General features: G+C 41.7%; 1 protein-coding gene across 3 annotated transcripts in view; it reads left to right on the top strand.

Annotated features, from left to right (window-relative positions):
* The window catches only part of NEBL (nebulette), a 342127-nt gene that overhangs the window by 103434 nt on the left and 222039 nt on the right, over positions 1 to 16654 (top strand). For all 3 annotated transcript variants that reach the window (XM_036100136.2, XM_036100137.2, XM_078075202.1), the window contains exon 3: positions 15901 to 15985. In XM_036100136.2, the coding sequence (XP_035956029.1) occupies positions 15901 to 15985 (85 nt within the window). The remainder of the gene's footprint in view (positions 1 to 15900; positions 15986 to 16654) is intronic.

Below are 16654 nucleotides of genomic sequence, written 5' to 3'. Positions count from 1 at the left end.
TAGGCTCCCCGATGAGCAGGGAGCCTGATGCGGGGCTTGATCCCTGTACTCTGGGATCATGACCTGAGCAGAAGGCAGACTCTTAACCTCCTGAGCCACCCAGGTGCCCTATAGATTTCTTTCTTTTTTTTTTTTTTTTTTTTAAGATTTTATTTATTTTGAGAGAGAGAGAGAGAGAGCGAGCACATGAGCAGGGGGAGGGGCAGAGGGAGAGAAGGGGAAAGAGAATCTCAAGCAGACTCTGCATTGAGCATGGAGCCTGACTCCAGGCTCCGTCTCATGACCCTGAGATCATGACCTGAGCTGAAATCAAGAATCAGATGCTTAACTGACTGAGCTACCTAGGAGCCCCTGTTTACAGATTTCTTAACTCTTCTCTCATATTGCCCATCTCTTTACTATTTAGCTCTTCATTATGTAAGGTTTTCTTCTCTCCATCTTGAAGATAACTAGTTGCTTGTTTATCCCATTACTGCATCTCTCCATTGGCTATTTTATTTCAATATCCATATATTATTAAATTCACTTTTAAAAGTTTAGACAGAGTATAATTTACTCTTTTTGGAGTATGGTTCTATGAGTTTTGACATATGCATATAGTTGACTGAGAACCACCATGATCAAAATACAGAACACTTCCTCATTCCAAAGATTTATCTCCTGCTGTTCCTTTGTAGTCAACTCACCCCCTCCACCCACCACTTCCCCAGTCCATGTGAGTCATTAATTTCAAGTATTGTTTTATTTTTAAATCTTCTAGTAACTCATTGGTGTTTTTTTTTAAAGATTTTATTTATTTATTTGAGAGAGAGAGTGGGAGCCCAAGCAGGGGAAGTATTAGAGGGAGAGGGAGAAGCAAGCTCCCCGCTGAGCAGGGAACCCGATGTGGGACTCGATCTCAGGACCCTGGGATCATGACCCGAGCCGAAGACAGACAACCAACTGACTGAGCCACCTAGGTGCCCCTTGTTGGTGTTTTTAATTTCCTTTTTTTTTCTGTAGCAATTTGATGTTGATGTTGATATGACTTGATTATGTTGTAATATTCTATGTAATATGATGTGATATCCTCTTGAATGATTTTCCAAGTTCTTATGCATGAATTACATTTCCTCCAGGATTACCTGTGTTCTCTTGTGTGCATTTTCTTTCTTGCTATTTTTTGTCCATTTTTGTCCATTTCTTTCTTGCAGTTGGGTTTTCTTACAAATTAGGGGTCGTTAGCTGTCCATCCATTTTTATGATCGAAGAGGAGGCTGAGGAATATAGGAAGCTGGAGTGGGTCTCCATTGTAGTTAGGAAGGTCTGAGTCCCCAGCAGGGCTTACCCTGGAGTGGGAATACTGACATGACCTTCTGCAGGTGCTGTGAATGGCCAGGGCTATCAGTAGGCCAGCTTGCCAGGTACACAGATGGGGCCAGTTAAAGTGGAGACTTAAGGTCCTGAAACAAACAGACAAAACAAAAATATAAGCAAAGAGGGCTGTACTCTGCGGGTTGGGTGCTTTAGAATATCCCTTCTTACGCTGACCCCATGTCTGATGCAGATGTCACAGGTCATCTCATGGCCTGTCCTCATCACAGGATTTGTCCAGAGGCTGATCTCTCACTTTCTTCAGAGACAGGCCTAGGTGTCTGCATGGGTAAATACTTCTCTGGTGGAACCACTAGAATATGCTCTGTACAGAGAGTAAATGGAGAAGGGAAGGGGCCTGAGGAGCTGGTCTGAATGCAGTTCTCAACAGTCTGGTGACCCTGGGGACATTTCAGAGCCCCCCTTTCCTATTAATCTGACACTGTCTGTTGACTAACAACTAAGGTGTCTTTAATCTTTCCTCTGTTAATGCTTTTATTCTTTTAAACAACTAACATTCTTTCTCTCTGTGAGTATGTATGTGTGTGTGTGTGTATTTAAAACTATTGTCATTGGGCTTTGGGTGGGAAGTGCTTGGTTTGCCATTTCTGTCAACTCTCTTGAAGTTATATGAATCAAACATATTGAAGCTAATATGTACAACTTTGAAGGTAATAATTATGTTTCTTTTAAAATGGCAAACTTACTTCAGACCTCTCACAAAGTCCTTCTTTTCTTCCCATGCCATTCAGCTGTGATGAAAACATTTAAAGCTGCACATCTTTCTCTTCGTCCTTGGCACTGAATACAGTAGAAGTATAATGACCTGTTGGGTGTTAGTTCAATTATATAATCAAATAGCGAGAAAGAAGTACATTTATTTATTTATTTATATTTATATTTATATTTATTTATTTATTTTTCAGAAAGAAGTACACTTAAAGAAGAGTTATCTATTTTGTGGTTAGGTTGTGCCTTGAGGTACCTGGGAAAAGAATGTGGCTTGGTCAGCGAGTTGTTTGGTTGAAGCAGAGGGGACAGGCGGTGACACAGTTGTTGACGATGTTGTATCTGACATTGAGTTCATTTTCTTTAACACATACTGGTGTGAAAGATGCCAATTTTGGTATAATTTCCTTTGTTCTCCTCAGTCTGTCTATTCTAAACCACATTAAATGAATTTAGTGTACACAATTTGGAACTGAACAAATTGAAGTATGTTGAAGAGTTCCCCTGCTCTCTAAGAATATTTCTCTCTCTGCATAGTGGAGACCAGTGGTTAAATAGATTTTAGTTTCTTGATGTTACTTTTATAGCCTGAAAAATTAGGAAACAACTGATCTGCCAATTGTCAAAGAAGTAGAGTCTACTGGTGGCAAGGAGATTTAGCCTGAGGCCCAGGGTGTTTGGCAGTGGCTGCCTGAGTGTTGTGTTGGGAAGATAGTTGGGTCTTTTCTGGATCATCCAGACAGAGTGGTGTGATTAGTGATGTCTGCCTTGAGTATGGGAGGTAGCATATGGGCGAAGTATAGACCATTACACCAATGGTGTTGGTTCTTCTTCTTACAATTCATTATTAGTTTCCCATAATTTATTTGACTTGCTTTTGGGCCATACATTTATCTGTGAGTCTATGACATTTTTTTATGGAAAATATGCAGCTGGATGTGATATTCAATTTCTAGTTTTATGCAGGCCTTTCCTTAAAAATATAATTATTTTATTCTTTTCCCCCTTCTTCAGGCCTTAAGTAATTATTTTATTGATACTGAGCATTTATTTTTTTTATTTTTAATTTTTAAGATTTTATTTTTTTACTTGAGAGAGAGCGAGAGAGAGAGCGAGCACAGAGGGACAGAGAGAAGCAGACTCCCTGCTGAACAGGGAGCCTGACTCGGGGCTCGATCCCAGGATCCTGAGATCATGACCTGAGCTGCAGGCAGACGCTCAACCAACTGAGCCACCCATTTGCCCAGTAGTGAGCATTTAAATAGGTGCTATATTTATTATTATCTTTAGCAAAGGAATATAATGTGATCTGTTTTGTGTTTCTAATGTTGTTTTCCTATAAACTCTGTTTTTAATATTTTTCAGACTATAGGACTATCTTAGATATTTGAGTCCCAAATCTGCATGTATTCCTTTTGGCTATGATCACCTGTGGTGTTTTGTGTTCGTGGGCACAAACCACAGAGCTGCTCAGCCACATGAACTTCCCTATTTGTATATTCTCATGGTCAGTATCAGCAACAGCCTAGGGTATAGACTGTCCTCCAACAGCTCATATTTTTCTTAAACAACAGCTCTGTGTGTGTGCGCACGCGTGCATGCACGCGTGTGTGTATTAATTTCTCACCTTTTATACTCTTTTTCAAAATCTAGGTGACATGTTCCAATAGCTGATAAGCATTTCACAGTGTGGTAGGTCAGGTTTACCATGTAATCCCTTTGATAATGCCTTCTTTTGTAAATACGCGGTAGAAGTTACAATGGAGTCCTGCCGGGGAAGTAAATCAAAAGGTGGCAAGTTCTTTGACCCTTCTGGCCAGAAAGAGAATTTGGTAAATTGTTAGACAGGTTATCGACTGCCCTTTGGAGAGCCGGGGGTTTGTATTCTGTACCTTTCAGCTGGGGCTTGTATTTCATGTGTGACAGGCCTGCATTATCATAATCCATTTTTCGCTTTTATGTGATCTACCAGCAGCGCCCATAAGCCTCCTTTCTGAAGAGCATTCCCCATTTACTTGCTCTAATTCACTGTCTTTTTTTTTTTAATCATAAAATTGATGTTTTGCAACCAGCGGCATTATGTGTGAGTTGTTTATGGAGGTGCTACAGGGAAGAAGATTAGTGGTAGAATTAAGAACGAGATGATGGCTGTGGAAGGAAATTCATGAATAGACATCACATCAATGACACAGCAAGATAGTGAAAGAGGCATTTAAACCCAAAGATCCTGAAAAATGTCAGGAGTAGAATTATAACATGTCTTTGGCTGATGTTGAATAGTGCTAATGGTAAACTAACAAATTTTTACTCAACGGTTCTAGTAGGTAGAAAATGTCCAGATGGAACCCAACATGTAAAAAAGATACTTTAAAATGCCTCTACCCATTACCTGGTGATTCCCCCCAGCAGTACTCAATCTGGAATATCAGTAGAAATAATGTAGAATTGTTCATTTATTCATGTTATCATCTGAATCTTAAAACATTTGATAGAATTTTTTTTATGATTTTATTACTTTGTTTTTTTCTCTCTGAGATACCGTTCTTTTTTTAAAAATTTTTTTATTATGTTATGTTAGTCACCATACAGTACATCATTAGTTTTTGATTTAGTGTTCCATGATTCATTGTTTGCATATAACACCCAATGCTCCATGCAATATGTGCCCTCCTTAACACCCACCACCGAACTAACCCATCCCCCCATCCCCCTCCCCTCTGAAACCCTCAGTCTGTTTCCTGGAGTCCATAGTCTCTCATGGTTCGTCTCCCCCTCCAATTTCCCCCCCTTCATTTTTCCCTTCCTTCTCCTAATGTCCTCCATGCTATTCCTTATGTTCCACAAATAAGTGAAACCATATGATAATTGTCTTTCTCTTCTTGACTTATTTCACTTAGCATAATCTCCTCCAGTTCCATCCATGTTGATGCAAATGTTGGGTATTCATCCTTTCTGATGGCTGAGTAATATTCCATTGTATATATGGACCATATCTTCTTTATCCATTCGTCTGTTGAAGGGCATCTCGGCTCTTTCCACAGTTTGGCTATTGCGCACATTGCTGCTATGAACATTGGGGTACATGTGGCCCTTCTTTTCACCACATCTGTATCTTTGGGGTAAATACCCAGTAGTGCAATTGCTGGGTCATAGGGTAGCTCTATTTTTAACTTTTTGAGGAACCTCCACACTGTTTTCCCAAAGTGGCTGTACCAACTTGCATTCCCACCAACAGTGTAAGAGGGTTCCCCTTTCTCCACAACCTCTCCAACATTTGTTGTCTCTTTGCCTTGTCAATTTTTGCCATCCTAACTAGTTTAAGGTGGTATCTCAATGTAGTTTTGATTTGAATTTCCCTGATGGCTAATGAAGTTGAACATTTTTTCATGTGTCTGTTAGCCATTTGTATGTCTTCTTTGGAGAAGTGTCTGTTCATGTCTTCTGCCCAGTTTTTGACTTGGTTATTTGTTTTTTGAGTGTTGAGTTTGAGAAGTTCTTTATAGATCTTGGATACCAGCCCTTTATCTGTAGTGTCATTTGCAAATATCTTGTCCCATTCCATGGGTTGCCTCTTTGTTTTGTTGACTGTTTCCTTTGCTGTACAGAAGTTTTGTATTTTTTTTTTAAAGATTTATTTATTTATTAGAAAGAGAGAGAGAGCATGTGGGGGAAGGGGCAGAGGGAGAGAATATCCAAGCAGAGCCCTGCAGAGCGTGGAGCCTAAAGTGGGGCTCGATCTCATGAACCACGAGATCACGACCTGAGCTGAAACCAAGAGTTGGATGCTTAATGACTGAGCCACCAAGACACCCTGAGAATTTTTTTGTTTATGCCATTTTACACACCTGAAAAGATAACCCAAAAGAAGACAGAATTTCAAGCAGAATCCCTGCTGAGCATGGAGCCTCATGTGGTTCTTCCTGTTGATTCTTTGCCATTAGAAGCCTCTCTGGGCAGAAAATAGGATTATTTTTGAGCATTATTAATCGTTATGAAATTTCATAGGAACTCTTATTCAAGGGAAAAACTTCCAGGTTTTCTCCTTCTCTCGTATAATATGCCATTTTCATTTATGGCTCTTACACTAACAACAAATTCTTTCTAATTCGATGATTGTGAGTTTTAAGATATTCTCTCGGGGAATGAAATCTAACCAAAGACTAGGAATGGGAGCACACACATAGCTTGCTTCGGAGAACAGAGTGAAGAAGCCTAGCTCTTGGCCTTTGGCTGTTCAGGCCTTCTGAGATTTGGGCCCCAGGTGGGAAAGAAAATGGCCTGGGAAACTCTCCGGTGTGTCTGGCAAAGTGTGCTCAGGCAGCAAAAGCCTTTACAAAGGAAAGTACGCTGCTATTTTTGACTCTTGCTGTGGCAGCCTGGTGCTGGCTTCATTTCAGATATTCTAGGCATTGGAGGAGGTCTTCCTTAAACAAATCTGTTAACATTTTAGTTTTTGGGAGCACACAGTGCAACTCAGATGTAAATGCACTAGTTCATATTTCAGTCTGAAGCTGTTCCATCTCATCCATTTTTGGGGTCCCCACTTCCTTCAAGAGTCGGATGGTTTGGTCCCATCTTCATAGCTGGGCCTGGCTTGTGTATCCTCATGTGGTTCTTCCTGTTGATTCTTTGCCATTAGAAGCCTCTCTGGGCAGAACACGAGGCTCTCTGGGCTCCTTGTGCTCAATGCTTTTTCTTCCTGAAGGTGGTTAGCAGTTGTTTCTCTTGTTTAGCGTGTGACGGTTGATCCCAGGTGGGAGTTACAGTCTTTCTCTCCTTCTCTCCCTCTCCCCCTCTTCATCTTGCCTCTCTGCTCCCCGTTTCATGCTGTTACCTTTTCTCATTGCATCTGGGCTCAAATGCAAGCATCCTCAGGGAAGCTCTATCAGAGGGAGTAGGAATCCGTGTATCAAGAGTCAGTATCTCAACAGAGAGAGTTTTCCTTTCCTTTTGTTATTCTGCTCATTCCACATGGCACAGGCTGGCATCCTGCTTTTCCTGCACAGGGGAGTGCTTGGAGGCAGTATATACTGGTGAGTCCTGCCAGTAACTCATGGTTGAGCATGCTCTGAGACCTTTCTGATTGATGAGTGCCTATCATGTATTGGTTGTTAAGTGGGTTGAATACCACCCCTGTATGGAGACATTACCAATATATTTTTTAAAGATTTATTTATTTATTTTAGAGACAGAGCACATGTATGTGAGTGGGGGTGGGGTGTGGGGGGTTCTGGAGGGGGAGGGCAAAGTGGGAGGGAGAGAAGACAGAATTTCAAGCAGAATCCCTGCTGAGCATGGAGCCTGATGTGGAGCTTGATCCCATGACCATGAGATCATGACCTCAGCCAAAATCAAGAGTCAGAGGCTTAACCGACTGAGCCACCCAGGCACCCCGAGACATTACCAGTATTATTGTCATGAATTCCAAATTCCACATATTTGATATATTTACTGATTAGAAATAATTGGGAGAGGAGTGTTGAAATCTTTCACCATGTTGGTGGATATGCCAGTTTTTCCCCTATTAATTTTGTAGGCATGTACATGTATGCTCCCTTCCCCCTTTCTCTATAAATATACATATGCACACGCATATTTTAAACAATTGGTTGAGACTAATATCAGGTACATTTATATTTAGGATGATTTTTTTTTGGTGCATTGAACTTCTATCACTGTGTAGTGTTTCTATTCTTAATAATGTCTTTATTTATTTTTAAAAAAGATTTTATTTATTTGAGAGAGAGAGGGGGACAGCTTGTGAGTGGGGGCTGGGGGAGAGGGAGAGGATCCCAAGCAGACTCTGCACTGAGTATGGAGCTGGCGTGGGGCTTGATCTCACGACCTGAGATCATGACCTGAGCCGAAATCAAGAGCCGGAAGCCCAACCGACTGAGTTAGCCAAGCACCCCAATGCCTTTATTTTTAAAGTGTATTTTGTCTCACAAAAACATAGCTATTTTATAGTAGAATTAAAAAATATGACTCTATTGGTATTTTAGCTGGCAATTTTAACCCATTTATATTTTTGTGATTGTTGAATTGTTTCTCCCAGTGGTTAAATTTCTATTTGTCTTGTTTATTCTATGCTTCTTTTTCTTTCTGTCTTCTTTCTCTTTTATTTTATTGAGTTAGCATTTTGGTATTTTTAAAAAAATTTGATTTTCCCCTTCTATAGGACTTGACTTCATGTACTATTTTCCATTCTTTGTGGTTACCCTTAAAATATTATCATATTTGCTGAAGCACAGTCTAAAATTCAGTAAGAATTTAACTTTCTCCTTTAACCTTAACCTAACCTTTCTCATGAAGAATAGAAGGACCTTAGAATACAAATTCTCCTACCACCTTCTCAATCTGATTATCCAGTACATTAGCTTTTCCTTTTAAAAAAAAAAACTCAGATAATATTGTTATCATTCCACACAATCTGTGTGTGTGTGTGCATGTGCACGTGCACTTACCATTTGATTTGCTTACCATTCCTCTTTGCATTTTAGCTTGTTCTATTTTCTCTCTTGCTGAAGTACATCCTTTATAAGTAAATTCATAGATGATCTGCTGGTGGTAATTTCTCTCAGATTTATTTTTGAATTTTTTTTTTCCTGTTCTTTAAAGATAATTTTGAATGATGTGAAACAATGGAGTTGTTCAGACCTGGGAGAAATACTCAAAGTTATGTTGAAACCTTCTATCTTTTCCCCACCATCTACTAGAGTTATGATCCTGGCCCTTGGATAAAATTACTTCTTTGGTTAAGATCAGAGCATGAAAAGATGGTCCAAAGCAAAGTCATTGGGCCCTGACCTAATTCAGAAAGGCAGGGCTGAAAAGCCAGTTTAATAATGTGAGGTCAGAACTTTTACCTTATAAATGTTCTTAAGAGTTGAAATTGCTTTTTCTTGAAGTAGATACTATATTAAAAATGTTGCTATCCTTTTTCTTTCATGAATGTGTTGTTAGGAACAAAGGGTCCTATGTTGGCAATCCCCAAGACCCTCAGGTTTGATGATTCTCTAGAACATCTCTTAGGTCTCAGCATAGAGTTGTATTCATGGCTGTGATTTATTACATCAAAAATACACAAAGCAAAATCGGCAAAGGGAAAGGCACATGGTGCCAGGTCCAGAGGACAGCAGGCACAAGCTTCCAGTGTCCTCTCCCAGAAGAGTCACATGGGATGCACTTAATTCTCCCAGCAAAGAGTCATGACAACATGTGTCAAATGTTGCCAACCAACAAAGCTCGTTAGAGACTCAGTTCCTAGTGTTTTCACTGGGGGTTTTTCATAGAGGCACCTTTTGCCTGGCAGGTACCCAAATTCCAGACTCCCAGAAAGAAAGCAAGTATTCAGCATAAACCCTATTATTTGTACAAACAGCTTGGCCCAGTCTTATCAGTTAATGGTGGTGGGAACCCTCCCCAAGTCCAAGTTCTTAGAAACCAGCCAAGGGCCCCCCATGTAAGCTGGCCTTTCTTTTTTATTTTATTTATTTTATTTATTTTTAAAGATTTTATTTATTTATTTGACAGAGAGAGAGACAGCGAGAGAGGGAACACAAGCAGGGGGAGTGGGAGAGGGAGAAGCAGGCTTCCCGCGGAGCAGGGAGCCCGATGTGGGGCTCGATCCCAGGACCCTGGGATCATGACCTGAGCCGAAGGCAGACGCTTAACGACTGAGCCACCCAGGCACCCCTAAGCTGGCCTTTCAAATACAGCACTCAGGTCTGCTATGTTAACTCCCTTCTGCACAGGGCCTGTAAGGAAATGATGATGTAGTAACAAAGTCTTCTGACACCTGAGTTCTGCTCTCACATTTTCTAGTTTGAGTGGAACTTTAACATGGTCAAGTAAACAAAAAGCTACAGGGGGAAGAATTAAGTGCTCACGAGGGAGAAGGCTCAGACAGATGTGATTGACTGGTAGTGTGGCAAAGGATTCAGGGGAGGTGGGGGGGTTGTTTGACTTTGCCAGGCAGGCGAGAATGAAAACAGAGATTGGAGACTGGTTAGAAAGAGCTGGAAGTTTTAATATTAGTAGACTTCTATAACATTAGAGATTTACATCTATTACTTAAGGTTTCTCAACCTTAGCAGAATTGGCAATTTTGGATAGGGTAAGTCTCCGTTGGGGTGGGTGCGGGGGCTGTTCTATGCATTGTGGGATGTTTAGCAGCATCCCTCACCTCTGCCCACTAGCTGCCAAAAGTACCCGCCACCCACCACTTGCCCTAAACCACAGATGGTCAAAAATGTCTCCAGACCTTGCCTATCACCAGATGTCCTGTGCAAGAACCACTGTGCTAACACATGATATACAATAAACAGATTCATAAAGACCTTACCTTCATATGTCTAAGTGGCTTATTAATATCTCACATTTACAGTATTTTTCCATTTATAAAGGTCTTTTACATGGTTCTGGCAACAACCTCATGAGAGAACCAGGAGTCCATTATCCTCCTTAGATAGATGATGTAAGGAGGCACCGAGGTTAAGTCTGTTTGCAGCACAGAGCAAAGAGAAAGTACTACTACTAGTAGTAATAGTAATAATGATATTATTGCTATTAATAATAGATATTTTATTAAATGCTTACTATGAGCCAAACATTGTTTGAAATGCTTTACCGGTGTTATTTTTGGAATAAGCCTAAGAGGTGCTACCATTATGTTGATTTTGCAGATGAGGACATTGAGGCCAGAGAGGTTAAGAAAGCTGCCCAAAGGCACAGACCTAGTAGGTGGAAGATCCAGGTCCAAACCTGGGAAATTTAGCTTCAGTGCTCTCATGGCCACTGGGCTCTGGATAAAAAGTGAGGTCCTGGATGCTCACATTCTCCAGCGTGTTCTTTCTTCTAACTATGTCCGTGGAGGTTGCAATTTGCTTACACTGCTTTTCCCACTCTGACCAGCTCAGTGGTTTGCATATCACTTTTCCTCTATTCGAATCAGCAAAATCTCATAGAGATAAAAAAATTAGAAGTCTTCTTTCTGTAACCTAACTTTGCTGTTTCAGATGTTGTCTTCTGTTATTATCTTGATTCTTCCTCTTTTTATTTTGATTATAGCATTTCACGGAAATCTGGGTTTGTTGCGGCTGGCAGCCTAGTTTGATACATACACTTCATCCAATTCTTGTGTACTTCAGCTAAGAGACTTCTATTTATGATGCTTAAACATTCCACAGTATTTCCCAGATCTTTCCACCAGCTCCCAATGTATGATATGCCGTATTTCCAGGAAATGTATTAATGTACCAATTCATCCACCTCTTCTTTTATATATATATATATATATATATATATATATTTTTTTTTTTTTTTACTTTTTTCCTGGTTCTCTTTGAACATCCATTTCATGGTACTTAATGCCTTCTGTCTTAAATTCTGACCCCTAATATGGACAAGGAGAAAATATACCTCCTATAGGCCTGGTGAAGAAATCTACCTTCATTAAGGTTTCTATTCAAGACATTTATTTTCCAAAGACTTTCTACTACCATTTAAATACAGTATTTGGAAAAAGCTAGGATTAACTGTATGGTACCATCAGTTAATTTGCAAATGCTTTGCTTCTCTGTCCTATGATCCCATGAGGGACCATTGGGCCCTCAGTTTATTCCTGTATCTGGTTTTCTTTTTTTCTTCTTCTGTAGGTGTGTGGTGGGTGGGGAAGAGTTGAGACTATGACTTCAGAGGAGGATATTGTTGGATTAGTGTAGACGGATGTTACTACATAGACACGGTGTTGAGAAATCCATTATATTACTCATGATCCCTAGTAGTTTCAGATACAAATTCCTTTTTTCTCCCAGCATTTATTATTTTGGTTATTAATACTAAATTGAACCTTTTCTCCTAGGTCAAAATTTTGGATAATTTCTTCTTATTATGCATCTTTATCTTATTTTTAAAAAATTCGTATTTATTTATTTATTTTAGAGAGGGAGTGGGGGAGGGGCAGAGGGAGAGAGAGAATCTTAAGCTCGATCTCACAACCCTGAGTTCATGACCTGAGCCGAAATCAAGAGTTGGTCACCTAACCGACTGAGCAACCCAGGCGCCCCTGGTTATTCATCTTTAGACAAAGTTACAGGATGTACAAATGAACGCACCATTACAGAATCATTACATTTTAGGATTGGAAAAAAGTGCCAAGTATTGCCAGCCATCTGTTTATAGTCCTCTGTGTAATTGTATGGTCTGTTAGGTTTGCTGCTTTGGTCACCAGCTCAACAGAATACATCTTCTAAAAAAACCAAAACAGCAGAAGCTTTTCAATTTGTTTGTTTGCTTGTCTTCCAGTGTAGCCCTTGACCACAGAGAATTCAGTATGGCATGCCAGAATCAGACTTATAAAGGTGGTATTTTATTTATATGCATGTACTTTATAAGTTCAGAGCTGTCACCTCTTCTCACTGTCAAATCAAATGGTGAGAATACTTAGATTATTTTTCAGGAAATGATACTTCAGAATGGGAGGTATGGGTGGCAAGTGAAGTTTCGTTAGTATCCAAATAGAAATGATTTTTGCCTGGCGTGGACGAACTTCACATGCCCATAGAGAAGCAGTTACAAACACCCCCCTCCCCCCGCCCCCCGCGCCCGCCACAGTTCACTTGGCCATCTCAGGATGCTGTTTAATTTAAAATTCTGCTTAGTTTTAAAATTATGTTTACTTAAAAAATTCTGTTTACTTTGTAATTAACCAGAAATAGGCAGGAGCAGGTTATCCCCCAATGTCTGCCCCCAAATGGAGTTAGTTTGTAGCACAGCAGGGTCTCAATGGGCCAAACTTCCTGTAACACATTTGAGAGTAGGTTTTAATTACCGCTTTCAAAGTAGTTAAAATAGATATGTAACACTTTTGAATTAAACATTGCAGAACTCCTGAAAATCTCTGTGAAACTTTATTCCACAGAATGTATTTAGGAAAAAACCCATGTGTCCCGTTCTTATTTTAGCTTTAAAGTATAGCAATGCATAGTTTCTACCTTTGGAAGTCCGGTGAAATTCAGCTGTCCAAGACTGACGTGCAAATATTCCAGAACACACCGAAGTTGTCTGCCCAGCTTCCCTGGGTGGAGCACAGCTCAGAGGTAGCCCCCAAAGGGTGCGGCTGCCACCAAGGCTGTGACTCCAGGGTGCGGAGAGGGAGAAACCTTGTGGGCTACGGCCTCCTCCCTTGAATCAACACTAGTTTTGACCAACGTTTTAAACAAACTTGACTGTCTAGTTTCTGAGTCTGGATTAGAAGGTGGGAGCCAGAGGGGATGAAGACCATGCAAGGCCGAGTGTTGTGGGAGAAGTGATCTCTCGAACCCCAGAAATCGGGCACGCACCATGATTTCCTATGATCTAGGCCATCCCAACCTTGGTAGACTTTGAAAGCACTACTGCTTTACATCGTGATCTGTTAATATCTATGAAGCTGACCCTCAGGTATGATGACAACATTTAAATTAGGTTTGTAGATGCTCTAGGAAGGTAGGAAAATAATGTAAAATTTTTGAAGGATGTCGATTAAAATAGTTCAAATGCATCCAGCAGTGGTGGGGTTTTAACTTCAGTTAAATGAAGACTTTACTTATATGGGACGTTTAATTCCTGAAGGATGCTGGGAAAATGAGGCAATGGTGTACATTCCCTATTGTGAATCTCACTCCACAGGGCTACAAAATGTCTTTAATCCTGATTCAGAAGTGCTAGGGTAACTGTTGGAAGGTCGTACAGAGTTTGTTTGCACTGACAAGAGCTGACTCCATCAGCCTTCTCACGGGAAGCCAGGAATAGGATGCTGGAAAGAAGCCTCTACAAGGAGAGTGAGGTGGAGAACACTTGGGAGAAACCACAGGAAGAGGCACAGAGTGGACATCACCAACGAGAGGGGCTAGGGAGGGAGGCGGCTCTTTGAGGGACGGCTGTCAGCGCGATGATAGAGTCTCGGCAGCTAGACATACACTTTCCGCCCTGACTGAGCGTGGGGAGGGGGCAGCCATGAACCAGTGTTTGTACCTTTCCCCACACAGAGGGAGCGGATACTCTCACTTCATCATTAGGAGGGCCTGTGTGTGACCCTCTATCACACAACATGGTGAAGCTTTACTATGGCTTGACCGTGTGCTATGGTCATATGGCTCATTCTTCTCTCCCCCTCTCTCCTACCTTTCTTCCTTCTTTTCTTCCTTCCACACATATTACTGAAGTCATATTATGAGCCAGACACTGGTAGGTGCTGAATGTGCTCTGATGAGAGACAAGACAGCCTGTTCTTGCTGACACAGAACTTTCCTTGTACTGTGAGACAGGGACGTGTCAATAGAAGCATGCAGATGAATATAAGAATTACAATGGGAAGGAAAGTACATTCCAGGGCACACCGGGGAGGCCAGGAGGGCTTCCTGGAGAAAGTGACGTCTAAGGCAAGACCTAGGCAATGAAGAGGAGTCAGCCAGAGAAGCGGGGTGTGAGGAGGGGTGAGTGTTCTGGGCCAGGAGAGCAGTGTGTGGGGGAAGAGGTGGGAAAGACAAGGGTGAGCTCCATGGGTGGAGCATGGCGAGTGAGCAGGATGACTATAGAGGGTGATTGTGGGGCCTCTACAAGGAGGCTGGACTTTATTCTCAGATCACTGGGAAGACATTGAACAGTGGTACTCAGAGGAGTAATGTAATCAGATTGGCATTTTAAAATGCCTGTTTTAGCAATTTGGCTTGGAAGGGCAAAACTGGCAAGTGTTATAGCTACCTGAAAGGAAAATGTGGCTTATCATGAAAAATGCAGTTGAGAGGGAAATGTAAATATACCCGAGGCGTGTTTAGATAAAATCAATAGACTTGGCAATTGATTGATTCAATGTGTGAGGAGGCAAGATTATCCCCTGGTTTCTGGCTTGGGCAACTGGGCACTAATAAATGCAACAGTGAATAAGAGGGAGGAACTTGTCTTGGGGATGGGGTGGGATATTGGACAGTTGAGTTTCAGACTGGTTGAGTTTATGGTGGGTGTGGAACATACCCGAGTGGAAATGCCAGTGAATCTGAGGTCCAGGAGAACATGCTGGGCTAGATTTGGGAGTAATCAGCATATATGCAGAGATCACCCACAGCTCTGAGAATCAATGAATTCACCCAGGTGATCACCCCGATGTAGACTGAGAAGAGAAGAAGCTGTGTTAGAACCCCAAAGGGGGATGGGCAGACAGAGAGGAACCCACAGGGGACAGAGAAGGGACAGCCAGAAGGGGAGAAGCCAGGCTGAGAGTGTGTGGTGACGTAGAAACCAAGAGAAAGGATGTTTCTAGATGGAAAAGCAGTCCAGCGAGAGGAACACAAAAAGATGTTGCATGTGTCCACAGGAAGTTATTACAGCTTTGACCAGAGAAACTTCTGGAAGCAGGAGCTAGAAGCCAGAATGCATGGTGTTGAAGAGAGAGTTGGAGAGGAGATGAGCAGGGGCAGTGAGTTTAGGCCTCTTTGAAGGAGAGAAGAGAGTCTAGCTCCACAGGCTAGAATAGTGTGTGGTTGGAGGGAGAGGTAGTAAAAGTTAGGAGAGCCCTGAGCATGCTTGGATGCTGTTGGCAAGCAGTGAATAGAGAAGCTGAGGTTGAAATTTTGGGAGGTAGTGGGGTAACTGGTGATAGAGGGTCATGAGGATGGAGGAGGGGAGGGGACCCAGAATAATGATCCAGAGATGGCCCTAGCCACGCGGAGAGACACCTCTTTCCACTGTGATGGGAGGGAAGGATAAAGCAATTGGTGCTAAAGCATCGCTTCACAACATAATATTTTAATTATGTTCTTTTAAAAAATTTCTCCACAGACACTACCCAAAGCAGTCCTTCACTACCGTGGCAGATACGCCTGAAAACCTTCGCCTGAAACAGCAAAGTGAATTGCAGAGTCAGGTAACTTCTCGAAAGCCTATTTTCGTTACATCGGTACTAACTAGTAGTCACGAGGCCAGTCCTCTGAGATTTCATCCTTGTCCGGTTTCTGCCCGGTCCCCGGCGGGGGTGGAGCCTGAAGGCAGCGGCGGGAGGGCGTTCTCCGTGAAAGCACAGCACATCTGTTTTATTCCTGGGCTCGGATCATCCTGACATTCCCGGTTCTGTTATTCACATGGGACTAGGGCAACTAAATGAGTTCTGGTCAGAGTAAGTGTTTCCCAACAATATTGATTTATTTGGTCCTAAATATTTAAAAACATTTTATAAATAGCTTTTCCACACCGCATATGTAGGGGAAAGAAGAGGTGTTAACTTGACCCAGTTGTAGTGCGTGTGGCGCTGACACCCTGTCTGTGTATCTCACACCAGCCACGAGCTTTGTTTTCATCCTGTCACTTTATTCATATTTCTTTCATATGTCACACTGACAGCATGAACAAAGATTAGAACACCACAGTTGGCTCCCACTCAACCATTTTGGATGAGAACCTCCCTTCAATATGGTGAAACACACTGGTGAAGACTAGGGATTTAAATGGCAATATTTTCTGCAGGGACAGCCCATCTCTTAAGAGACACAGGGCTCTCTCTTTCAGAGAAGTTACCTTGCCTGCCACACTGTGGGAA

Source organism: Halichoerus grypus, chromosome 6 (assembly GCF_964656455.1).
Source record: "Halichoerus grypus chromosome 6, mHalGry1.hap1.1, whole genome shotgun sequence".
In the NCBI taxonomy this organism is placed as follows: Eukaryota; Metazoa; Chordata; class Mammalia; order Carnivora; family Phocidae; genus Halichoerus; species Halichoerus grypus.
Note: the sequence above shows the minus strand (reverse complement) of the source record. Positions and strands in the feature narration are given on the sequence as shown.